Below are 27,335 nucleotides of genomic sequence, written 5' to 3'. Positions count from 1 at the left end.
AGTAAGGGAATCAGGAAAGACTTCATAGAAGGTGGCCTTTGCTCTGCACTTTGAAAAGATCTAGGTGTTTTAAGAGGTACAGAGGGGAAAGTATTTTAGGAAAGCTGGGCAGTCCATGAAAAGGCTTAGACAAAGGAATTGGAAGGTCTAGTTAGGCTGGAATGGGGACAGTGGGAGAGGGGATGATGTGTGGAAAGGGGGCTGAGGCCCAATTCTGACGGGCTTCATGGGAAATTAGCATTTTCTAGCCACATCGGCCAATGCCCAGCAGATGAAAAGTCCAGACTCATAAACAGAGCAAAGACGGGATCACAGATTTTGAGCTGGGAGGGACCTCAGACTTGGCCCACATATTTCACTTCACAGAGGAGGTAACTGAAGTCCAGAGAGAGGTTACTGTTTCTCCCCCCTCCCCCTCCCCCTCTCCCCCACATTTACTAGCTGTGTGACCCTGGACAAGTCACTTCACCCTGTTTGCCTCAGTTTCCTCATATGTAAAATGAGATGGAGAAGGAAATGGCAAACTACTCCAGTATTTCTGCCAAGAAAACCCTCAAACAGGGACTTAAAGGGCACAACTGAAAAACTACTGAACGGCAAAGAATAGATTACCCCCCAGGTCCTAAATCTATTGTCCTGTGATCCTCAGTAATGCAGATTAGAGAAAGCAGAATCAGAAATATATAGTCATTCAAAATAATAAGAATGGGGGCAGCTAGGTGGCACAGTGGATAAAGCACCGGCCCTGGATTCAGGAGGACCTGAGTTCAAATCTGGCCTCAGACACTTGACACTTACTAGCTGTGTGACCCTGGGCAAGTCACTTAACCCTCATTGGCCCGCAAAAACAAACCAAAAAACCAACCAAACGAAATAATAATAATAATAAGAAGAATGGGGCCTGGCCCTGTGATTTCAGTGATTTAGGGCACGTCCTGGTGAGACAGCTCCTTTGGCCAATGGAGAAGTACTACACTTAGAGCACTGAGACATAAAGTGATTTGCCCATTATTGTAGGAAAGGACTGTCTCAGACCAGTCTTTTGATAGCTGAGGTTTGTTACTGGAATAAAACATGCAATCTGTAGAAGAGCTGAGATGTAACAAAAAGAAACAATCAGCCAGAGCACAGGAAGGATATCCAGGGAGGGCACCTGCTTGCTTCAGCTGAGTCTGCTCCCCTATCTCTTTGTTCACTGTAACAATCAAGCTTCAGGGGAAAGGTCTTTGTCCTATATTTAAAAATTTTTTTTTGAGTCAGGTGACCTATCACATCTTAAGGATGCATTCAATGCTTTTGAAGGAAAAGAATGAGGCAGGGCTCTGGAAAATACTCCTCCCCCTACACCCAGAATCACTTTGCAAGTATGTGTTGGGGAGGACTAGGACCTAGGTCTTCCTATGAGGATCAACAGACAATATTCTAAAGCACTTAGCAAACAAATGCTTGTTCCCTTCCAAAATAGATAATGTTAATTATATAAATAAAACCAAAAAGCTTTTATACGAACAAAATCAATACTAATGCAATTAGAGGAGAAATTATAGAGTAGGAAAATATCTTTGATCCAATCTCACCGATATGTCTGGTCTCTAAGACCTGTAAGGAATTAACATAAGTATTTAAGATGAAGGACCATAAGGATATGAACCATTTTCAAAATAAAAATTGCATACTATCAGCAACCATATGAAAACCTGCTCCAACTCACTCATAAGAGAAATGTGAATTTAAAAAATTCTGAGGTTTTACCTTATACTCATCCAATCTGGAAAGATGACACAAACTTAGAATAGTCAATGTTAGAAGGACTATGGGGGGACACTTATAGAAATGTTAGTGGGATTGCTCCAGGTATTAATTAATATGGAATGATGTAAGAAGAGTGACTAAGCTGTTCACATACTTTGAACCAGCATTCTCATTAAAAAAAAAATTGTTTTTTTTTTAGTGAGGCAATTGGGGTTAAGTGACTTGTCCAGGGTCACACAGCCAGCAAGTGTTAAGTGTCTGAGGCTGGACTTGAACTCAGGTCCTCCTGACTCCAGGGCCCGCGCTCCATCCACTGTGCCACCTAGCTGCTCCAGCATTCTCATTTTTATGCATGTACCTCAAAGTTGTCAAAGGCAGAAACAAAATTCCAATATGTGACAAAAGAATCAGAGCAGATTTGTTTTTTGTGGTCTCCAAGAACTGGAGACAAAATAGGTCCTTGAATGCTGTTTGGGAAATGAGTCAACAAACAGAGGCATTAAAAAACAATAGAATAGGGGCAGCTAGGTGGCCCAGTGGATAGAGCACCGGCCCTGGAGTACCTGAGTTCAAATCCGGCCTCAGACACTTAACACTTACTAGCTGTGTGACCCTGGGCAAGCCACTTAACCCCAATTGCCTCACAAAAAAAAAACACCCCAAAACCAAAAAAAAAAAAACCCCATAGAATAGTATTGCGCAGCAAGAAATAATATGAGGATTTCAGAGAAACAACTGATGCAGAATGAAATAAGCAAAATCATAAAAATAATCCAAACTATTTACAATGATATAAATGAAAAGACCACTAAAAGGAAGCCCAGCTCTGAGTAATTGAAAACCTCAACATTGGTTAAAGAGATATATCTTTCCCAGAGACACCTTCTCCCAGAGGGACAGGGGACAATTAGTGAGTCCTGTCTGACTCTTTGTGACCCCATTTGGGATTTTCTTGGCAAAGACACTGGAGTGGTTTGCCATTTCTTTTCTAGTTAATTTTAGAGATAAGGAAACTGAGGCAAAGCAGGGTTAAATGACTTGATCGGGGTCACAAAGCTAGTGTCTGAGGCCAGTGAAATCAGGAAGATGAGTCCAAGCCCAGTGCTCTATCCACTGTGCCATCTAGCTGACCAATTAGGGCAGAGGTCCCTGTATTGCTGTTTTTGCTTAGCTGGTGGGGAGAAGGCTGACACAGAAAAGCTGGGAAGGAGAATTTCTAGAAATAACTATTATTTATTTAAAAAAATATTAGTCTCCACCCCCAACCAGAGGATTTTTGGATGGGTAGAATTTGAATGGTCAGAGTTTAGGAAAAAAGGAAGAATTCTATATGGCATAGGTAGAAGGCCTGGTACTTAGTAAGAGCTAATAAATGTTTGTTGACATGACATGACATGACATGCCTCAACTGATGACCCTCAACTCTCAGAAATTAATAAAATTTTTAGGCTTGAATGACTATGGCTCTCCTAGTTTTTATTGCCTGGGAAAAGGTTAATTTCTTATCCCAAGCTGTAGCAAATATTTGCTCTTTTTTTTTTTTTTTTTTTTTTGGTGAGGTGATCAGAGTTAAGTGACTTGCCCAGGGTCACACAGCTAGTAAGTGTCAAGTGTCTGGGGCCGGATTTGAACTCAGGTCTTCCTGACTCCAGAGCTGGTGCTATATCCACTGTGCCACCTAGCTGCCCCTGCAATATTTGCTTTTATAGCAGTTCAATTTATGGCTTTCTCTATGTCTTGGCCTTCGTGAAAACACACACCCAACACAGTGGAGACGTTCTTCTAATTCTTTGAATAATTGGGTCCTGTCTTGCTGGGAACCTTAGGGCCTGAATAATAGGCCCCAAGGACACCCAAACTGATGTGCTCAGAAATTGATAATCTCTGATCAAAAGATTAGAAAATATTAAAAAAAAATAAATCCAGCTACTTTAACGCAATTTGTTATCTGTGAGGACAACATTGTATCAACACATGCAAATGACTGGATGAATCCAAATGGAAGAATTTTAGGGCTGGAAGAGACTTTAGAAATCATCCCTTCCAACCCCATTTTACAGTTGAAGAAACTGAGGCCCAGGGCAATGAGGTGATTTCCGCCAGGATGCCCAGACATGTTGTTTTCTTGTTTCTCTTTCTAACATAGAGGCTGTATGGGGTTTTTTTTTTTGTTTGGTTGGTTTTTTTAAATTTTGTTTTGTGTTTTTTTGCAGGGCAATGAGGGTTAAGTGACTTGCCAAGGGTCACATAGCTAGTAAGTGTCAAGTGTCTGAGGTCATATTCAAACTCAGGTCCTCCTGAATCTAGGGTTGGTGCTTTTTCCACTGTACCACCTAGCTGCCCCTGAGGCTGTACATTCTTACAGCTAACACCATGGACCTGTGAATTTAGCAAATGAAATTAACACCAGGGAGAGACACTTGGGCAAAAAACCTCCCAAACCAAAACCCCTATATCTATCTATCTAATCTATATGTGTGTGTGTGTGTGTGTGTGTGTGTGTATATATATATATATATACATACACAAAATATAAAGATTATATATATATATACACACATATACAATCTTTATCTATATTGTGAGAAAATAATGGGTTTTGGGTTGCCCAGAGGCCCCACTCAAGAGGATAATATTGGGATTGATTGGATTGACTTTGCTGACTAACTCACTTAAAGTTGACTTGATTGAAACCATACCTACTTGAGAGCCTGGCCCTCAAGGTGGGTGTGTTCTCTGAACTCTGACCTCAGCATATTCTGCTCATGGATCACCCTCAAGTTCAGTAAACCAATAGACTTGAATGATGCAAACCAATTAGCTTGGAGCAGTGTGGAAGGGTCACCTCTCCTCTGGACCCAGAGGAAGCTTCCATTCTCAGTTAGGCTCTCCGATGAGCTTGTGGAGGAGAACTTGGAGGAAGAAGCAGGCCAGGCTGAGCTCTAGGCTAGATCGGCCTTTTCTTAACTTTTTGAGCAAAGTGTTCTCTCTTTACTAATATTTGGTATGCTATAATAGATGCTTAATGCCCTAAACTGGTGCTAAAGCTTCTAATTTATATATAACAAATATATTAGAAACCCCAGCTAATTTTCCCTAAACTGGGGACAGAAATAAGGCAACCACATACAATTTTAAATGCCACTATATCATCTATATTTGTATCAGCATTTCTCTATATGTATTTGTATCTGTATCTATATATACATCTATCTATATCTAAATCTATATCTGTATCTATATATATCTCCAGGCTTACTGTAAAGGTGATTAGTTGTATATGGAAACATTTTGTCAATTAAAAAGGTAATGGGGGAATTGACTTATATGTTTGATATATTCCACAGAAGTAACTTTTCTATATATTTGAATCTTACCACCCCCAAATGTTGTGTGTACATCCTGAATGATATTTATACTTAATAAGTTCTTGGTTTATTGGAAAGGCAGAAACTGACTGGTGGTGTGCGCACATAGAGAGAACTAGTACTTTAAAAAAATTGGGGGGCAGCTAGGTGGTGCAATGGATAAAGCACCAGTCCTGGATTCAGGAGGACCTGAGTTCAAATCTGGCCTCAGATACTTGACACTAGTTGTGTGACCCTAGGCAAGTCACTTAACCCTCATTGCCACCACCCCCCCCCTGCCAAAATCAAGCACAAATGGGAAATGCAGTAATATACAATACTGAATTTTCCAGATAACAAGTTTAAAGTACCTTTGTTCATTTGTTTTCAGTTGTATCTGCTTCTTCATGAGCCCATTTGGGGTTTTTTGGCAAAGAGGCTGAAATGGTTTGCCATTTCCTTCTCCATCTCATTTTACATATGAGGAAACTGAGGCAAACAGCGGTTAAATGACTTGCTTAGAGTCACATAGCTAGTAAATGTCTGAGGCTAGATTTGAACTCAGGAAGGTAAGTCTTCCTGACTCTAGTCTGGGTACTATATCCACTGCAGCGCCCCCTAGCTGCCCTTAAAGTGCCTATACTTATTTCATTTGAATAATTTTAGATGGCTGCTGTCCTGCCTCAAACAAAGAATAAGTTGACATAATTTCAGCTTTTTTTTGATAATTGTCTTCTTTATGAATATCCATTATCATAGTCTTTTTTTTAAGGCATAGCAGTCAGATTTTTGTGTGTGTGTGTGTGTTTTTTGCAGGGCAATGAGGGTTAAGTGACTTGCCCAAGGTCACACAGCTAGTTAGTGTCAAGTGTCTGAGGCTGAATTTGAACTCAGGTCTTCCTGAATCCAGGGCTGGTGCTTTATCCACTGTACCACCTAGCTGCCCCCTATCATACAGTATTGTGATAATTTTCTGGTGTATTTTCCTTCTGTATCTTCCTTGTGATTCTTTTGTCAATTCTGCTCTCATCATACCTAGATTTTTCTCTAGTCCATGATTTGTTATGATCTGAGGAACCAGGTTAACTGATTTTGATAAGAATTTTGTATTAAGATTCACAGCAATCCTGCTGTGAGTGAGGAACCAAGACCAATTAAATGAAGAGATGCTATGACCACTTTAGGGACCACAAAGGGCTTTTTCCATTTGTTTCCTGATTTCCAGCTATATGTTAAATATTGCTGTGATCTTTTATAATGGAGTCACTATCAGATATTCAGGTATAAAATTAAATTACTTCTAACTAAAGTTGGCCAAAAGAAGAAAAAAAATCCAGCCTTTAATTCTCTTCTCTCAAGGTTTGAAGGTTAATTGGATACAACTCTTCCTTCCTTTTAACTGCCTTTCTGGTGCCCATGAGACCTGATTGAGTAACTCCCTGTTACTACTGAGGGCACTACCCCCACAGCCATCACCTATATTTTCAGCCCTGGACTCCTTCCTCTCCCTCACTCACCACAATTTGTTTTTTGCGAAATTACTTTTCTTCCCTCACAACTCTGGGATATGTCCTGTTCTCTCTGCTCAGACAGCTACTACCCTAGTTGGGGCCCTGCAGTGGCCCCCATTTGGTCTCCCGGATGCAGTTCTCTTCTCTAATCCATCCTCCATGCAACTGCTACAAAAAGTGGAATTCCCAAAGCACAGGTGGGACTGAGCCATTTCCAAGCTCAGTACGCTCCACTGAACCTATTAGCTTTAGTCCTGTGTTTGGCATTTAAGCCCTTTTCAAACCTGGCTCCAACCCACCTTTCCACTGCAATACATAAAACCCCTCCTAACATTCTTCATTTTAGTCAAACTGGCCTCATTCCTCACCAAGGATGGGCTATTTAGCTCTGGTCTCTGGAGCTTGGGCGATCTAGCCCCCAAACTTAGAATACACTGCCTTCTAACCTCCCTCATTTCAGTGGTTCTCTTCTTGATCCCATTAGGTATTTTCTTGGCAAAGATGCTGGAGCGCTTTGTCATTTCCTTTCCCAGCTCATTTTACAGATGGGGAAACTGAGGCCAACAGGGTTAAGTGATTTGCTTGGGGTCACACAGCTAGTAAGTTGTCTGAGACTGGATTTGAACTCAGGAAAATGGAACTTCCTGACTACAGTTTGGCACTTTATCTACGGTGACACCTAGCTCCCTCCCCACCCCTCCCAAGATAGATTTCTTGTAGCCTTTAGATTGTTGCTACTGTTGTTGTCCAGGGATTCTTAAACTTTTCCCACTCACCACCCCTTTTCACCAGAGAAATTTTTACACCACCCCAGGGTGTATAAGTATAGAAAATAGGTATATATAACCTTTTACTATTACCACTTTTTGGCAAACCCCACATTCAGTTATACCACCCCATTTGGGATTGTGACTCAGTTTAAGTTTTGCTTTAGTTGATTAGTCACGTCCAATTATTCATGACCCCATTTGGATTTTTAAATTTTTTTGCAAAGACACTGGAGTGATTTGCCATTTCTCCAGTTCATTTTATAGATAAGGAAACAGAAGCAAACAGGGTTAAGTGACAGAGCTAGAAAGTATATGAAATCAGATTTGAACTCAGGAAGATGAGTCATCCTGATTCTAGGCCTGGCGCTCTATCAGTGACACCACCTAGTTGCCCACCAAGAATTCCTACTTTCCTTCAAGGCTTAGCTTAAGCATTACCTCCTACTCAAGGCCTTATCTGACCCCCCTCGATGCTAGTGCCTCCCCTCCCTTCCCAGTCACCTTGTATTTATTTTGTATAACATTAGAGGTGTATGTGTTTGTGTCCATTTTATATACAACCTGACATAACAGAGAATCTGCCTTGAAATTTATCAGGATATGTGGGATGTGGGGTACCTGAGCAAGGGGAAATTTCTCAGGCCATTCACAGCTGCTGGTCTCCTTCCTCTTACCTTCCCCCTCACCCCAAGATCACCTCCTAGGGGCAGGAGCTGTTTCAAGTATCTCAAATGCCCTTCCTGGTGTCTGCCCTTTGGCACTCTGCAGAAGCCTATGAACCCTTTTGGGCCGAATGGTTTGTCTACATTCATAACTGAAGGAACAGCTATATTTCAGTTAGAGGTTACTGATGAACAAATATGCCATTTTGGGTCCAAATCCAAGTTCAGGGACCCCTGAAATATATGCTAATCTGTTGACTACAAACCGGTACTTTAAAAAGTGTTTGTTGTCCAGTAATGGGAGGGAAGGAGAAAAAGAAGAAAGGAGGGAGGGAAAGGTGGAAAGGTGTGTATGTGTGGGAGAGAGAGAGAGAGAGATTCTCAAATCATCCAGATAAAAGCATTGATCTGTGTTTGTATACTTTTAAATAATGCTTGGCCTATGAGTAATCCAAAGGGCCTATTCGGCAAAGAAGGCACCTGCTTGTATACACCAACATACTCATGAACACACATTTTATTTATGTAGCCATTTGCAGAGTTGGCCCAGTGGTCCAGTGCTTGTGAGAAGGAAGGATGAACACTGGCAGGCTTTGAGGATCATTCCCATCTTCCTGCACTGTAAGCCACAGTGACTCAATGGGGTCTCCAGTGAGAAGTTACAAGTTGCATGGGACAATGGAAGTGTAGGTAGGAGGGTCTAGAAAACACATCTGTTAAGTTCCAGTGAATCAAGGAGCTTCGCAACTGGAAAGGACCTTGGTCTAACGCTTTCATTTTACAGAAGACGAAACAACTGCAGAGCTTTTAGGTGTCTACTGTCACATGATTAACAGGGAAGTAAGGTTGATAGGGCCCACCTTGAGCCCAGGCATTCTCAATTCCAGTCTAGTGCTCTCTGAAATACAAGAAGTCATTCGATAGAATTCAGTGGAAGTCATGCATAGTTAGAGTTGGTATAATGGAAAAAATAGTTCAAATTCCCGGCCTTCAATTTACTCTACTGAGTGGTACCTCCCCTCCCCCCCCCCCAGCTGCATGGTGGCCTTAGAATCCCAAAGAAGTGGGTTCCAGTTCACAGTCCCCCCCCCCCAAGCCTTGTAAATATGGGTCACTACAACTTCTACTGCTCAGGTTGTAAATGGCAAAGCAGGTGCCATAAAGCATTGGGATCCAGCTCCCTCATTTTACAAAGGAAACTAAGGTTTAGAGACTGCGTGCTCGCGCGCAGGTTTCCTCAGCAGGTGATGGAGAGGTGACCAAATCACGGGATTGGTTAAAACCAACAAACAAACAGAAGGTGGGACTAGGTCCCTCCAGGCATAAAACTCTGATTGTGTTCCTAAGGAAGTGGTAGCTGCATTAGAAAGCAAGGCTTGATTGTTGGGGAAGGAGAAATGGAGCCGAGACCTTAGAAATCGGCCATGGATTCTTTCTGTTTTCCGAAATGCATAAAGCCTGGCGCGCTGCAGTAATACTGTGGGCGCGCGCGCGCGCGTGTGTGTGTGTGTGTGTGTGTGTGTGTGTGTGTGTGTGTGTGTGTGTGTAGCGGGGGTTTCCGCTCTGGGCGCCCTACAGCTCCAGATTGGGGCTCAGCACAGCTGTGGATGCACGCCCGCCCCACTCTCTCTTTCATCCCCTCCCTCTTCCCCCCTCCCCTCTCTGGGCTCCTCCGCTCATTTCTCCCTCCCGCCATCCTCGGGCGGACGCAGAGCGGTCTCCTCCGCCAGCATTCGAGCTCGGTTCTCCCTCGCCGTGGCCCCCCCTTTCCCTTCCAGGGGTCCCCCCAGTCCCAGGCTGCAGAGTGTCGGGGGTCAGGCTCTGAGCACCCCCCCCCCCTTCCCCGGGGCAGTAACCATGAGCCTGGAGAGCGAGAGCCAGGAAGAAGTGAGCAGGTGAGGCGCGCGGGCGCCCGGGGCACGTAGAGGGGCACGCGGCGGGCCCACCTGGCTCCCCACCAGTCGCCTGCCCCCCCCCACCAATCGCCTGCCCCCGGGATTGGCCCGGGGATGGGGGAGATCGGACGATGGGGCTGGTGTGGCCGCGTGTGAGGGGGACGCTTTGTGCCCATTGAAGGGGCGGGGGCGGACGGGCAGCGCGGGGTGCTGGGGGAGGATGAGCGCGCCCGGGGCCTCACGGCTGCCTCGATCGTGCGCCCGGTCCCCACACGGGCGCTCTCTTCGGCTCCCGTGGTCCGGGGATGGAGGCAGATCGTTCTGAGGGGCTGCAGGAGGAGCGGGGTGGAGGACGCTTGGTATCCTCCTTTCTCCCCTCTCGGATCCCTTTTACCCCGCCCCCCTCCGCCCCCCTCCGCCCCCGGGTTCCAGCCGGGTGCTCCTACTGCTTGATCTCCCTGGGGTTTGGAGGCGGGGCGTGGGGAGGGGCCTGGCCTGGGCGCCCAGACTTTGTTTACCCTGGCCTTTTTCTCCTCCGCCGCCATTGGCCCGGGGGTGCCGACCCACCCTCTAGTCGGGGCGGGAAAATTAAAGAGAGCGCGCCGGCTCTCTGGACCAGGGATGAGGTTGGGGGTGGGGTGGGTGGGGGTGGTGAGCCAAGGGGCCGGGGCCCCCGAGCTGGCTTCCTGAGCCCCAGGCAGGACTCTGCCGTCACCCTTCCCCCCCCCCTCACACCTTATTCATCCCTACCCCCATCCAGCTAAACCCCATCTTCACTCCCGCTCCCTCCTTCTACCGAGGAATCGCGCTCCCCGCTCAGCTGGGCCCCGGGCACCCTGCGGCTCCCAAGCCACCTCGCCACTTTTGCTGATGGGAGGCCATCCCTGGGATTAGAATCTGCGAGATTTGTTCCCCAAGGGCTAGTAGGGCGCCCTTGATGGCGACCCAAAGTCTTACACTCAGTCTGCATAAACTCTTGCTTGTGAGGCTCCAGCCTTCCTTCCCCTTTTCCTGAGGCTAACCAGGTTTACTCCGACCGCACGGAAACAGCCTTGGCCAGTGCCCCAAGAGAGCTGGTGTTTAAGGCCGTCCTTACAGGGGTTTTTACTTGAAATCAGCTTCCTATTTTCTGTAACCCACAGCATTTCTAAATAGGGAGATTATTTTAAATAGAAAGGCTTTAAAAATTAACTCATTAACCCCTTTTGGATCTAACCTGAAATTTTGTCCTTGTATCCCCAAACGCCTCACTTTTTTCGTTGTTCGTTTCAGTCGCGTCTGACTCTTCCTGACTTCATTTGGGTTTTTCTTGGCAAAGATATGGGAGTGGTTTGCCATTTCCTTCTCCAGCTCATTATACAGATGAGGAAACTGAGTCAGACAGGGCTAAGTGACTTGCCTAGGGTCACACAGCTATCGTCTGAGGCTGAATTTGAATTCAGGTCCTCTTGACTCCAGGTACAGCCTTCTATCCACTGCCACCTAGCTGTCCCTTCACTTGATAAATGCTTATTGAATTGAATTAAACTCATTGGCTCTTACCCTCTTCCAAAATTTTGTGTCTTGGCATGTAATTGTGGATAGCCTATGGGAACATTTGATTTCGGGAAGGCAGTGATCAGTCAACACTTGGCAGGCCTTTATTAAGTGATTATTGTGTGCTAACCTATGCTAAGCATGGGGGATACAAAGAGAGAGTATCATTTAGAGCAGGACTTGTTCATGGAATTTGTATCATGGACCCACTGGGCAGGCTGGTGAAGCCTGTGGACCCATTCCCAGCATCACATTTGTAAATGCATAAAATGAATTTAATAAAATTTAAATTTAATAAAAAATTCATTTAAATATATAACATTACAAAGGAAACCAATTACATCAAAATACAGGTATGACGATGAGGGTGAGGATACCCATTGGACTCTGGGTTAAGAAACTGATTTGGAGGAACCTGTTCTAATTCACCTGTACGTATCGGACCTGTACACTCAATCTGGCACCGCCATCGTTGGCAAACTGTCTTGGCTCCTGAGTACAGCATGTTATTGTGACAGTAGTTTGGATAGTTCACTTTTCTTTTTTCTTTTCTTTTTTTAGTGAGGCAATTGGGGTTAAGTGACTTGCCCAAGGTCACACAGCTAGTAAGTGTTAAGTGTCTGAGGCCGGATTTGAACTCAGGTACTCTGACTCCAGGGCCGGTGCTCTATCCACTGCGCCACCTAGCTGCCCCCCCACTTTTCTTTTAATTGGTTCTTTGAAGTGTGAGTCTTGTCTGAACTTTGTATTTCCTTTTAGGGTCTAGCACCCTGGGAAGGGAAAGGCAGGGTAAGGACAGAAAAGGGTATAAATGTTTTTACGTGGCACCTACTGTGTGTCAGTGGTTAAAGGACATCCTAGGGTCACATAGCCAGTCAGTGTCTGTGGCTAGATTTGAACCCTAGATCTCTCCATCCACTGGGCTACCTAGCTGCCTATATACCTGTTGGCTTTTGAGATGGAATGTGTGTGTACATGTATATAGGATGGTAGATTTGGAGCTGAAAGTTATGGCAGAGACTATCTGCTCCCACCTGTCATTTAATAGATGAGAAAAGTGCCTTGTCCAGGGTCTCCCAAAGGTAGTGTCAGGTGAGATTTGAACCCAGGTCTACCTGACTTCTAGTGCACCCTGTCCTCCAGAGCAGTATATGTGTGCTTGTTGTCTTCTGTCTTTTAACAACAGGGCCAGTTTCATTTTTGCCTTTGTATTCCCAGTACCTAGAACTATTCATGACATACGCTAGGTGCTTAATTCATGCTGATTGATTGATTGAATAACTGTTGAGTTGAATGTCTTCAGACAAGATTCTCCTTGTCATCAGAGGCAGCCTTATATAGCTCTTTCTTCTGGCTGCCCTTAATCTGGAGCATCTCTTGAGAAGTGCATCTCCTGCATTGCAAAGACCCTGACCAAAGCCAGCTTCAGAAGCCAAGAATCTTGACTTTCAGACTGGAGAATTTGGTCACTGCATTGTCTAGGTAAGAGGCCAAAGGAGGCTGAGGCTGAGAACATGGCTCATTGAACAGATGGATTCTCTTGACAGCATTGACACTCTCCCGAGATGGCTTTGGCTAGCTCCTCCCCAAAGAGGGAGAGCCAGAAGCTTCAGCCTTTGTTATTGAGTAGAGCGTGTTTGCTGTGGCTTCTGCCTCTTGGGAGGAGCTCAAGGCTAATGGGATTTTCCCGGATCAACATACACGAGACTTGAAAAGGGAGTTTTTCTGTATCCATAGTGAGATGAGTCATTCTGTCTCTACTGCTAAACTCTGAGGATGTAAAGACCTGCGAAAACAGCCTCTCCCCTCAGAGAGATTATATTCTAGCTGGGAAGATTTGAAGTAAATGACTAGATTCTGAGAGGAGATAAAAGGCAGTCCCAGAGGGGAATTTAAAGTGGGGGCATTAAACAAGTGATAAAAATGTTTGGCAAGTGTTTGAAAACATAAAAAATGACCTAAATATTGTGGTATGTGGTTCACAAAAGCCCACGCTGGTCCCAGGCAGAGTTAGTTAGTCTGTGGTCTGCATCCTTCTGCACCCTCAAGTAGCCAGTGCCTGCTCAGAATTTCCTGCTGCCAGACTTTCCTAACATTTCTGTCTTGAGGACAGAGGCTGGTCATCTTTTGGCCCTTGTGCTCTCAAGACCTATTTAGATCCTTGTTGAATTGAAACGAATTCTTTTGCCCCCCTCCGCCATCAAAATGTATTTGACACATAAATGAAGAGAGCTGATTCAACCACAGGCTTTCTGAAGGCAATGTTTACTTCTTTCTTGGATGTCTTCCTCTAGGGACTTGATCCTTCCTGCTCCTCTCCGGCTGAGGGAGGTACAAGATTATTTGCAAATTCCGGTGAGAGTTTGACTTTGGAGAACAAGGGAGCCTCACGTGGCTTTGGGGAGATAAGGTTGTTGATTGATTTACACCTGCAAAGGATCTCTGGCCCTTTGTTAGTCTCCCCCTTCTATAGAGTGAAGAGGTCATCCAGTTCAATCCTCTCATTTTAGGGGAAACTGAGGCCCCTGGAGGGGAGGTGACTTATCAGTGTCGCAGAGGAGATAAGTGTCAGAGTGAGGTCTTGAATCCAACACAACAAATTTTCTTTCCCACGTAACATGCTGTAGGAAATACGAAGTGAATCTACAGGGTGAGTGGAAGAAAAAACACATTTTTCAGATCAGGATTTGTTTTTTTAAGAAACGGATGCTTTGGTGTACATATTTACCAGAATGAACGTTTATACACAAATAGAGGAAATCTTTAGTTTATCTATGTCCTGTGTATACAAATGGGAGCTGCCCTCCCCTACAGCTGAGGCTGCTGCTGGGGCAGGTGCTCTTGTCTTTCTTTGGCTGCTGTAGACCCTGAGCTCTGGCCTCTTTCTCCCCCCACCACCCACCCTTTTAATCCTCTCTCTGATGATGCCTGTCTAGTGGCAGGCCTGCTTTGCAGTGACAAGGGGAAAAAGGAGGGAAGAGGGACGTGACCAGAACTTCTTCTTTCTCCCCTACTCTCACTTCTATTTCCTAACTCCAGAGCTAGTGGGATTAGCATCCCTAGACACTCCCCTCCCTCCAAAAACAATGAATAACAGGTGAGGTGGTTTGGGAAATAGCATGGGGATAGTGGGTGCAGTGCTTGTCATGGAGCAAGATGGGGCCTGAAGTCAGGAAGACCTAGGTTCAGATGTGGTCTTGGCCAGCAGCTCTGTGACATTTAGTGCTAATAAACCTTAAGGTAAGTAATTTAACTGCTGTCTGCCTCAGTTTCTTCAACTGTAAAATGGGTCTAACAATAGTCTACCTCCCAGGGTTGTGATCATGAAATTACACACACACACACACACACACACACACACTCACACACTCACACACTTTGCTTAGCACAGTGCAAGGTACTTGTTGGGTGTTTAATAAATGCTTATTCCCTTCTCTTCCCATTGGAGTCGGGAAGTACTGGGTTCAAAGCCTCCCTCTCTGGGTGACCATGGACAGTCCATTTAACCTTCCTTATGCTTAGTTTCTCATCTTTAAAAAAGAGTAAATCACACTTCTGGTACCCTCCTCTGGTTGGCTCGGGGGATCAGTGGAGATCATGGGTGTGAAGTGTTTTAGTAAATGTTAAAAGCAGCCCTATGAATGCCATCGACGATGGTGATGATGACATGATGATGACCACTGATGGAAACGAGACAATTTATTCTGGCAGATTTCCAGTTTGCCATAACCCCTCTCTGTCTGTGGCTCCTCCCCCTCCCCCAAGCCCTCATCCTATCCCCTGCCATTCTGTCTTTGTCCACTCCTCCCTCCCCAGTCACACAGCTTGCCTCAGGCCATGGCCTACATCTAGGCCAAAAAGCAGTTTAACAATTTCAGTTATAATAAGTATGGAGGAATGTAGGACTTGGAGTTGGGAGAGTGTTTTTTCCCACTTATTGCCTGGCAGATTGGGGTGTGTGGTTGGTGAGGGACAGAAAGGGAGGATGGGGTAAAGAAGGAACCCCACTGTTCTGTTGCTAGGGCATCATCCCATGGTAGGACACTCGAGCTCTTTTCCCATTAGGCTCTTTAGTGGTAATAAAATACAAGACTTTAGGTACATTATGTTTTCTGCTCCCAACTATGGGTCTGGCCAGTAAGTAAACCCCAGTATGTAGCATGGAAGTATTGGGCAACATGGTTTAAGAAAGACATCGATCAGGTGGGGGGGTGTCCACTGAAGGACAGTCAGTATGGTGAAAGTCTTTGGCTTCATACCATATGAAGATCTGTCTGTTGAAGGAACTGGGGGTGTTTAGCTTGAAGAAGAGAAGACTGGTGGGGAAAAGGGGTGGTGGTGGTGAACGATAGTTGGATCTGAAGACCTGTCTGGTGGGCAAGGGATTAGTTTAGTTCTATTGACCCTAGGGAATAGTCAATAGAAGTTGCAGAGGCAAAGTAGACTTGCTATCTGGCTAACCATTAGAGATGTCCAAGGTAGAGTGGACTGCCTCTGGGGGTGGGGTGTGGATTCTAGCTCCCATGGGTCTACAGAGGCTCAATGTCCACTCATCACTGTCAAATATTAAAATATAGTTTTTGTATCTGTCTGTCTCCTACAAACAGATCAGAGAAATAATGTTTAATTTCTCCTACAAAATTAAGAAACAGATCAGAGAAATTATAATATCTTAAAATATCTCCTACAAAATGAACTAGATCAGAGAACATGATACCTGTCCTTGTATGAAACAGATCAGAGACAGAGAAACATAATATCAATTTAATATTTTGCCCCAAGAAGAAAGATAACACAACATGATCATGTGGAGACTTCCCTCCTAAGAGAGAAGCTTGGGGGACTCCCCATTTCTGAGGGTATATATGGCTTTAGTCCAGTTTCAATAGTATAATACAGAAATCAACCCAGAAGCAAAAAGCAGTTTAACAATTTCAGTTATAATAAGTATGGAGGAAATACAGAAGCATCATGATAAGACTACAGGATTCCAAAAAAGGGTTTGGCAAGGATGAGGACGCCAAGATGTCACCATAAGATAGGGACTTACTATCCTGAAAAGAAGCCACTAGGTAGAGTCTTTTATCTGCTAGCTATCTGGGTTCAGGTTTGGAGTTCAGTTGAAGGACATTTTGCTCCTATTAACCCAGGGTTTCATAACAAATACTTTTGAATAATAAGTTACCTCCATCCAATCCAGGTGATCCATATATTCATATTAACATCACATAGGTTATAGTTGACATTCATTTTGGGCTGTGTTTGGGACTTGGTGGCCACTGGATCCTCTTCAAATTTACCAGCTTTGTTAATTCTGAGGCCTCTAAACTGACCCCCGTCCAGTGGTCCCTTGGAGAGTGAGTGGTCTCCAACGCCCTAGTTATAAGGTGGCTTTGACTCAAATACAGACTCTGCAAAGACATCATTATGGAGCAGATTCAGTGGATCTAATTTACTTCCTCATTTCAAGTTTCGAATCTTTGCAGGCAGCAAGAAAAAAGAGATTACTCAGAGAGCAAAGGTAGTGGCTAAAACAACCAAAGATACTTGGTAGGAAGTCAGGTGACTCCTTCCCCCAGCCCCATTTTATTTCTCCCTTGCTGCCTCATCTTTGCATTTAGCAAATACATTATACAAGTATTATAGAATTATGAGATGGGAACCAGAAAGGATCTTACAAGCCATGGAGTCCAACACCCTCATTTATCATTTCCTCAGATGAGGAAACTGAGGCACAGATGGGTGGTTAAGTGATTTGCCCAGAGTCATTTAACTTGAAATTGTTTGAGGTGGGATTTGAACCCACCTGTTCTTGACTGCAGGTCTAGCCTTCTATCCAGTATGCCATTCTGTCTCATTGAGAGTTTCCCATTTTCAAAATGAAAGTGTTCTACCCTGGGAGGCCAGAGAGTTTCTGTTGCATTTTCTCTCTGTGCAGCCAGGGAAGCTGACAACCTGGATGTGTGAAACAGAGTCAGCAGCTAAACAATTGTGACTGACTTTCTAGATGAAGAGGATTGAAACAACAGTGATGATAACCCAAACATAAAAACCAAAAAGGAGCATTTTCATATAGGCAGCAGGACACAAAAGATGGTTCTATGGGAACCCATCAATCTCTGTTTCAGGCTGCTTGCCTTTATCTATGTTACTTTCAAAACTGTCCTGCTTGACTGTGCTTCCTTCTGTTCTTTTCTGGGCATTTTAAAGAAATGTTACAGTGGCCCTGTTTTTTGACTATCTCTGTTGTTAATTCCCTTCCTCCACCTCTACCCTCCCACTAAAAAACCTAGAGGAAGAAGGAGAAAAAAAAAGCAAACCCTTGTAACAAGCAGGAAAGGGCATTTCACAAACTATATCTGTCGGGAGACTGATGTGGGAGCACTGCATTTTGGTGATGGGATTCCTGGAACTTAAAAAAAAATCCAATGTCTTCATTAATTCCGTTTGTCTTTATACCACACTTCATTTCTGGGGAGTTTCATGTCCAGGTTGAAAACACATAATAAAGAAGAGCAATTCCCCAAATGCACTCACTCAGATTACACATTCTGCATTTGTATATACTGTTTTTTGGCTTTGGTTTTTGCGGGTCAATGAGGGTTAAGTGAGTTGCTCAGGGTCACAGCTAGTAAGTATCAAGTGTCTGAGGCTGGGTTTGAACTCAGGTCTTCCTGAATCCAGGGCTGGTGGTTTATCCATTGTGCCACCTAGCTGCCCCTCTGTATACACTGTTCTGCCCCTGTAGCCCCTGCTTCTCTGCTAGAGGTGGCATTTGTGTTTCTCTATCTGTACTGACACAGGTTTTAAGCTGACCTGTTCTGTACAGATTGTGCATGAGCTATTTGCTCCTTTTTTTTTTTTTTTTTTTGCTGAGGCAATTGGGGTTAAGTGACTTGCCTGGGGTCACACAGCTAGTAAGTATTAAGTGTCTGAGGTCATATTTGAACTCAGGTCCTCCTGAATCTAGGGCCAGTGCTCTATCCACTGCACCACCTAGCTGCCCTGATCCTTCAATTTAAAACAAAAGAATCATTCAGTTCCATTTGTTGCATAAGACAATTAGGGACCAACAAGCCAAGCTGGTACTGGTTGTCATGCCTGGCATCCCAAGATGTCAGAACCACCACCACCATTGATCGAGGTGTGAGTTCAGGATTCAAGGTTGATATTAGAAAGTGAGCATGCTGGTAGTTCTTAGAAATTGGAGTGTGTTAACAAACTTGGGAATCCCTAGGACCATGAAATGAGTCAGTGGTATGCTTCCCCTGTTTGTAGACTGCTGAGTGTTCTCAGCAGTCTCTTGAAGAGGAGAGTGGGGAAGATGGGGCAGGTGAGTCAGCTGCTAGGGCAAGGAAATGTGAGCTTGTGCAGAGTCCCAGAGGAGCAGAGGATAATGGCTTGGCCCTCTCCCAGGGCTTTATCGGTGACCTCTTTGTGGACATCTCCCAATTTCTCCTCTGATCCCCTGGCCAGCATCTACAACTGCCTCCTCAGTGACTCCACCAACTCCTCAAACTGAACATGTTTAATATGGAGCCCCTCATCACCTCCCAGACTTCCTCCCTTTCTGGACCTTCTCTGGGTCTCTTAATGGTGTCACCCAGAACGATTCCTCAGACTCATCTTTGAATTCTTCCTCTGCCCCTCAGTTCTGGTCAGGGACTAAGTCATCAAGTAAATTCTACACCAGCAACATCATCTCACTGCAATATACTCCTCCCTTCCCCCTGTCTTCCCCGCCACCCCCCCCACCCCAACCCCTTCACTTCTTTTTTTTTTTTTTTTTTAGTGAGGCAATTGGGGTTAAATGACTTGCCCAGGGTCACACAGCTAGTAAGTGTCAAGTGTCTGAGGCCGGATTTGAATTTAGGTACTCCTGAATCCAGGGCTGGTGCTTTAACCACTGTGCCATCTAGCTGCCCCTTCCCCCCCCTCCCCTTCACTTCTTAATTCCCTCTTTCTTGGACAATTGCTTGAAATAGCCTCTTTTTGGTTTCTCTGTCTCCAGTGTCTCCCATCCCCAATGGGGCCTTCACCCCCAAACCAAAGTAATCTTCCCAATATATAATGTCTAATTATTTCCTTTGATGTGCACCTCATTGCCTATTTAAATTTAAAAAATTTAATTTTTACCAAAAATCTCTTCCTCCCTCCTTCCCTTTCTCTTCCCCTCCCTCTAGTTTGGGCAGGTGTGTGTGTGGAGAGACAAAGCCATTGTAACAAATACGTATAGTTCATTAAAACAAATTTCCATATTGCCCATGTCTGGGTGTCTCATTCCGTCTATCACCTCTTTGTCAGGAAGTAGTATGCTTCTTCATGGTCCTTGAGTCAGGACTGATAATCATGTCAATTGGAGTTCTTAGAGGGCAGTTAGAGTGGCACCATAGTTCATAGAGTGCAGGGCCTGGAGTCAGGAAGACTCATTTTCCTGAGTTCAAATCCAGCCTCAGACACTTACTAGCTGTGTGACCCTGGGCAAGTTACTTAACCCTGTTTGCCCCAGTTTCCTCATCTGTAAAATGAGCTGGAGAAGGAGATGGTAAACCACTCCAGTATCTTTGCCAAGAAAACCCCAAGTGGGGCCATGAAGAGTCAGACATGACCAATCAACTAAACCAAAGCTTCTTAAACTGTGGGTTGTGACCTCATATAGGGTCCTGTAACTGAATGTGGAGGTTGTGAAAAATTTGGCCGCAGTAAAAGGTCGTGTATACCTGTTTTATGGATCTATGTGTCTGGGGTCGCATACAAATTTCTCAGGTGAAAAGGGGTTGCCAGTGGGAGCAGTTTAAGAAGACCTAGATCAAACAAGAAGAGTTTTAGGTCTTTCAAACACGTATCTTTAAGATGTTGTTACTGTCATGGGGCGCAGAGCACCCCAGAAGTTCTCTGGGGCACACCGAGGAATCTTCTCCTTGAGAAACTAAACCAGAGGACAGATAACGCCTAGAGGAACCAAATCGGACTGAGCTAGCTTGGGATTCCTACCCTTCATTCCGGTCTCCCTTATCCTGGGGAGATAAGTTTGGGTGTGGCCACCCCTCACCCAATTCCTTTAGTCACTAACAGTGGGGGATGGTCCTCCACTGCTCACCCAATTCCCCCAGCTACCACCAGTGGGGGATGGTCCTCTCTCACTAAAGGAACTTTTCACGGGCAGATGGTCCACCCCCATCAGTCCTCTATAAAAGTACCTTCCAGTCTCCTGTTCGAGGAGATTTGGTACCTCTGAGCCATGTGCTTTATGCCAATCTCCCCATGAAAAGTCTAAGGATTTCTTTCATGGTTTCCCTCCCCCCACCCTTCCCTTCCCTTGCTCCTAAATAAACTATCACCTTGTTCTAACTAAGTTTTGTGTGCAAGAGGGTGTAATTCTTTAAAGAGGAATTCCCAAGAACCCCAACCCCAACCCGTACCCATTTTCCCACTATATCATTATTATATACATTATTGTCCTGCTTCTGCTCACTTCTCTCTGCCCTCAGTTCATACAAGTACACTGTATGCCAACTTCATACAGATGGGACTTTCCATCAGTGCTTATGGCCCAATTTGCATCCACACACCAACCGTTGTTCTCCCCCATTTCCTCTTCAAGGGCCTTTCCTGGCTGATTTCTAACCGCCTTTCCTACCTTGGTTCCCGTTCCTATTCTTCTTGTACTCTGATGTTCTGGCTATTTGCCGATCTCGATGCTTCTATGAAAGAGCCCTCCAGAGCAGAGAGGCATTTTCTCCATGCTCTGCCTTTTGGAATCAGATCCTGGACCAGGATAACAAAGAGCTTTGAGTCCCTGCCATGTGATAATTTCTTGAAAGAGCTGGGAATATTTAGAGAAGAGACGACTCTGTGAGACTTGATAGCAGGGTTCAGATGTTTGAAGGGCTGGTATGTGAAAGAGGGATTAGAATGTAAAGTCCATCTTGGATGTCATTTCCCCGGGCAGCCTCTTCTTCAGCCTCCCAGCCAGAAGCGACTCCTCTCCTAGAATCTCTTCTTGTTCCTTGCTGAATTTCTCCCATGTACAGATCACATAACCATTCATTCATGCATGCATGCATGTATGCATTCATTCATTCATTTCTCTATCCATTCATTCATTCATTCTTTCATTCATGCTTTTGTTTAGTCATTCATTTATTAATTCTTTTTAGTTTATTTATTTGTTAATTACAGATTGAGACTGATAGGTACTGGTAGGTACAAGGATCATCTAGTTCACCCAGACAACCAAACAAGCATCTCTGAGCAGCACAGTGACCTCTTCTGGCCACCACTAGCATCTTTATTGTATTTTGCCTACTCATTAAATGAGAATTTGTTGGACTCTCCTCATGTCAGTCAGTAAACATTTATTAGTCACCACCTCTGTGGATACAAAGAGAAAAGATGGTCCCACTCTCGAGGAGATCAGAGACTAACAGGAAGAAAACTCACAGACAATTGTGTACAAACAAACTATAGGACAAATTGGAAATAAGCAACAGATGGAAGGGACTAGAATGAAGAAGAACCAGGAAAGGCTTCTTGTAGAAGGTGATAGGGAACCTCGAGAGCTTATTGAGTTGGTGGGGAGAAGGTGGCATGGTTGGCTCTATCTTTTAGGAAGATCACTTTGACAGCTGACAAGAGGATGTATTGGTGAGAGGAGACACTTGTGGCAAGCATTCCAACCAACAGGGTGTTGCAGTATTCCAGGCATGAGGTGATGAGGGTGATGTGAACGTCAGAAGAGAGAAGGGAGAGTATCCGAGAAATGTTGCAAAGTTAAAATCTAAAGGCCTCGACAGTAGATTGGATATGTGTATGGGGGGGTTGCCAAGAGGGGAAGTGATAAATTGAGGATGACACCTAGGTTTTAAGACCGGGTGCCTGGGAGGATAGTGGTGTACAAAATGTGGGCAGCTTGGTGGTGTAGCGGATAGCACACAGCCTGGAGTCAGAAAGACCTGGGTTCAAATCCAGCTTCAGACACATACTAGTTGTGTGACCCTGGGCAAGTCACTTAACCCTGGTGGCCTCAGTTTCCCCATTTGCAAAATGAGCTGGAGAAGTAAATGGCAAACCACTTCAGTATCTTTGCCAAGAAAACCCTGAATGGGGTCATGAAGAGTCAGACACGACTTAAACAACAACAAGAATGTCAATAGGGAAGTTTGGAAGGAGGGAGGATTTGGGAGTAAGATAGTGATCTTAGTTTTGGACAGGTTGAGTTTAAGGTGCCTATGAGACAGCAGATGTCCAACAGGCAGTTGGAGATGTGAGACTGGACAGGTGAGGGCTGGGTAAATGGGATAAGTATAGTTGAGAATCATTAGCATTGAGATGATTATTGAATTCATGGAAACTGAAATAGTAGAGAGGAAAGAGAGAAGAGAGCCTGGGATGGGACTCCCATGATTAGTGGGCTTGACCTGGAAGAAGATCCAGAAAAGGAGACTGAGGAGGGGTCAGAGAGGTAGGAGGAGAAGCCAGAGAGAGGAGTGTCCTGAAAACCTAGAGAGAAGAGAGTATTAAGGAGAAAGGGGTGATGGCCATTGTCAAAGGCTCCAAGAGAAGTCAAGAAGCATGAGGATTGAGAAAAGACCATTGGATTTGGCGACTAAGGGATCGCTGGTGATCTTGGAGAGAGCAGTGGGAATGGAATGAGGAGATTGGCAGCCAGGCTGTGTTGTACCAGGTGGGACAGTCAGAGTTCTAATGACCTAGAGCTCTGAGAGCCAGGAGTAGAGCAGATAAATAAGAACAGAACAATGATTCTGTATTTGCATCTGGGTGGCTTAATGCAAAAAGTGCTATATTTGGAGGCAGGAAGAGCTGAGTTTACCTCCTGCCTCAGACCCTACAGCTGTGTGACTAGTTAGCCTCATTTTTCTCATCTGCAAAATGGGAACAATAATAAGTACCACCTCTGACTTGTGAAGATCAAATGAGATAACATATACAAAGTGGTTTGCAAACTTTGCAGTTCTGTATTAAATGCTAATTTTATTATCATTACCTAGAATCAAATGATCAGGGACAAGGGAGAGAGTTATGCTATCTCTATAGGTGCTAAAGATGGTTCCCCGGAAACAGTACTGGTTCTCAAATGAGGTCCTGAGTTCAAATCCCATATGACCTTAGGGCAAGTCACTGAATACGCTGTTTCCTCATCTGAAAAATGAGGACTTGAACTAGATGACCTCTGAGGTTTACTCCAGCTCTGGCTGGGAAGAAGGGCAAAACCACTAGGTGAGCAGAAATTCATCTGTTATCTAGAGAGAATGGACGAAAACAAACAAAAAAACCTGTTTCTACAAACATTTCCATAGCTTCTTTATGAGAGTAAAAAATTGGCTAAAACATGATGTGAGCAGGATGTGAGCTGATTACACCCTTAAAAGCAAAAAATGCAGGGATCATCAGGAAATATGGAAAGAAATGGGAAGTGATGTTGGAACGATGTTACTACACAAGCAGCCTAACTAGACTGATTTTTTTTTTTGATTAAAAAAAAAGACATGGCATAGAACCTCTCACAAGCATGTAAAAGGATAGAGACAAAAATATACAGTGAATGTGTTGTTGTTGTCATTAGGTAATTATACTCTGTATTAGATATAGTTCAGGTTATATGGCCACATTGGGAAGTCTGAGGAGGGTTTTTTTTATTGTTGTTGAAATGGTTCAGTTTATAGGTTAAAGAAACCAAACCAAACCAAACAGTCCATCAGGCTAGAAATGCCCTCCACCAACAAAGATTGTATCCCATCTGTGACTTGGGAACTATGCCCCAGGAAGCCGAGGCATACACAGGTTGAGATACTTGAAGCCAGGCTTTATTGAGTCCAAACTGAATACTCTTACCGCTACATCTGAGAGAAATGTATTGGGACCACAAAAAGGAAACAAAAAAAGATTTAGAATCATAGTCATCTAGTCCCAGTCATAAAAAAGTTATTATCCCTAGGCAACTTTTTTTTTTTTTTTGTGAGGCATTTGGGGTTAAGTGACTTGCCCAGGGTCACACAGCTAGTAAGTGTTAAGTGTCTGAGGCCGGATTTGAACTCAGGTCCTCCTGACTCCAGGGCTGGTGCTCTATCCACTGCGCCACCTAGCTGCCCCCAAAAGTTATTACAAGAGAGCTTTGACCTAGAAGAAGTTCCTAGGATTTAGACCTGGGAGATATCTTAGATTGGCTAGTCCAGTCCCTTTATTACAAGTAATAAAGTGACTTCCCACTGCAATGGTGAATGTGTTCTCCAGGTTACTTCTCTTTCCATGATGGAGAGTAATTATTTAGACTTTATTCATTGTTAACCATGTTAACACTCCATTTCTGTGGACCATCCAAAGGAAAACATCTTCTTTGTAAGCAACATTCTTGGTAATTGTATTTACTATTCTGGGAATTTATTTTCAGTATTTTTAGGAAAGCCTGGCTAGGTGGCATCATTGTGCATAGAGTGCTGGGCCTGGAGTCAGGAAGACTCATCTTCCTGAGTTCAAATCCAGTTTACTAGCTGTGTGACCCTGGGCTTCAGTTCCCTCCTTTGTAAAATTAGCTGGAGAAGGAAATGGCAAACCAGTCCAGTATCTTTGGCAAGAAAACCCCAAATGGGGTCTTGGAGAGTTGGACATGACTGAAAAGTGACACAACAAATTTTGGGGAGAACATTTTATAATGGGCATCTTGAAGAGTAGTATAACTATCTCATCTAGAAAACATTCCAATTTAACATCTTCTCTCTTTTCTCCCCAGTTCTAGCTGTTTCTCCTCCCTTTCTAGCGGTTACGAAACTCTCTCTTCACAAGAAAGAGGTATGGTCATTTTAAAGCGATGTGTATTTGTTTGAAAGCTGAAACTGTACAACATCAGTCTCCATCTTTTTGGTAACTGATTTGCTTTTTCTTGGACAAAGACAATGTTTTGTCAACCTGAGCCTATTTGCAACGTCATATTAATATAGCTCCCAACAAAAATGTCCTTTGTGGTTACTTGAAAATTAGAAATGAACAGTCCTTGGTCAATTTTTAAAGATAGAAAGAAATATGAAGTCAACTGAGGCTCCCTAAAGAAGTTGGAAAAGAAACCTGATGAAAAATCAAGTAATTTTTTTTTAAAGGATGCAATAAAAGTGATGGTAGAAATGAAAAAAATCAGTATGTAAAAGTTAGAATAATGGAAATGGGAAATAATATCAAGAGCTGATTGTTTGAACACTCATTAAATAGCTACTTGGTCAGTAAAACAATAGAACTGAGGTGACCAAAATGAACAATGAAAGAGGTGAAATCCCAGTATAGTATAAAGAGTGATGAATTGGAAGTCAGAGAAATGGGATTTGGATTCTGGCTCTGCCACTTATTTACTGTATGTTAATACAGTGACCTTGGGCAAGTCACATCTCTTGTCTTCAGTTTTCTCATCTGTAAAATAATAATAATTTGTATAGTGCCTTAAGATTCACAAAATACTTTACAAATATCTCATTTACTCCCATGACAATCCTAGGAAGTAGGTATTATTTACTCTGTTTTACATATGAGGAAACTGGGTCAGACAGAGTTTAAGTTACTTGCCCAGGGTCAGTTTCTAATGCTGGAGTTGAACTCAGGTCTTTTGGACTCCAAGAGTAAAATGGAAAGTAAGGAAGTTTTGGGACCCTTCCTTAGTGAAATTGATTATCCTAATTTGAAAAATAATAAATACATCTTGTGTCAGGGGTATGCTGGTAAAATTTTAACAGCTGGCTCTCTGATATGAAAAAAATATATGTACAACACACTTTTAAGTTTCTTCATTGTTACCATTTTCCTCATCGATTTCTTAAAATCTAGACAATCAACAATAAATCAAGCCCTGATTGGTTCTATCTGTCAATTTCCAAGGTGGAAATTCTCACACTGAAAACTTAACACTTGATTTTTTTGAGCTTATAAGAACTGATTCCAGAACATCACTATGTTGTTCTCATTAAATTGTCAAAAAAAAATAAACACAAGTGAGAACTCTTTTTTTTTTTTTTTGGTGAGACTATAGGGAAGAAGGTATAATCTGAAACAGCTGGGAGAATTGCTTTTTTTTGGAGGTCAGTCTGGCTGTACAGTAGAAGAGTTATGAAACAGATCTTCTGTAACTCATGACACAAAGATCTCATTAACTAGAGTATATCCTAAGCATGTAATTGAAAAAATTTAAAAATAGCCATACAAAATTTTTCATAATTTATTTGTAAAGGAGGAAAAAACAGATATAAATGTAATATCCAAAGGATGGGGAGTAACAAACAAACTATCCTGAAACAAGTTAGTGGGATGTGACATGCCCACCTCATTTAAAGTGACAAATGTGTGAGGATTTCCAGGGAATATGGAGACAAATGAAATGATCATGAAATAATTCTCAGTAAAGGATGACAAGAGTACCATGAACAGACAGATTTTCTATCTTAAAAAGCAAACAAGTCTATTTATGTATTCATATGTATTTTCACGCATACAGATGTGAAAGGACAAGAGCCCTGAGAAAAACAGAATGAACATGTTGTCGATATTTGTTTATCAAGGAATTTTTTTATTATAAGTCATTCAGGTAAAAAAAAAAAGTAAGCAGCAATTGTAGAACAGTTCGTGTTGGTGGTGGCCAAGAAGGTAGCGCCTTTTCCTCAATGATTCTCCCAAGGATGACTGCAGGGCCCCACTAAAAGCAGGACTGGTGGTATGGAGAACACTACTATTCCCAAGGGTTTGGGGTTTATGGTCCTGGGCTATCTCTATTGGGCTCTAAGAGGCAGTGGTAGTTAAGGTGAAGGGAGGGTGGTTTGACTATCATGGTACATGCTGCCTCAGGCCAGTACAACTACCCCATTGG

The 27,335-nt window shown here is 43.6% G+C and overlaps 1 protein-coding gene across 1 annotated transcript in view; it reads left to right on the top strand.

The window, feature by feature from the left end:
* Positions 1 to 9,708: 9,708 nt before the first annotated feature.
* Positions 9,709 to 27,335, top strand: part of LOC122745310 (NACHT, LRR and PYD domains-containing protein 1a-like) — a 57,110-nt gene continuing 39,483 nt past the window's right edge. Inside the window, exons 1-2 of the mRNA XM_043990522.1 lie at positions 9,709 to 9,937; positions 25,224 to 25,282. Coding sequence (XP_043846457.1) covers positions 9,900 to 9,937; positions 25,224 to 25,282 — 97 coding nt within the window. The 5' untranslated portion in view covers positions 9,709 to 9,899. The remainder of the gene's footprint in view (positions 9,938 to 25,223; positions 25,283 to 27,335) is intronic.

The sequence above is a fragment of the Dromiciops gliroides genome, chromosome 3 (assembly GCF_019393635.1).
Source record: "Dromiciops gliroides isolate mDroGli1 chromosome 3, mDroGli1.pri, whole genome shotgun sequence".
NCBI lineage: Eukaryota > Metazoa > Chordata > Mammalia > Microbiotheria > Microbiotheriidae > Dromiciops > Dromiciops gliroides.
This window is presented reverse-complemented; position numbering and strand designations above follow the sequence as displayed.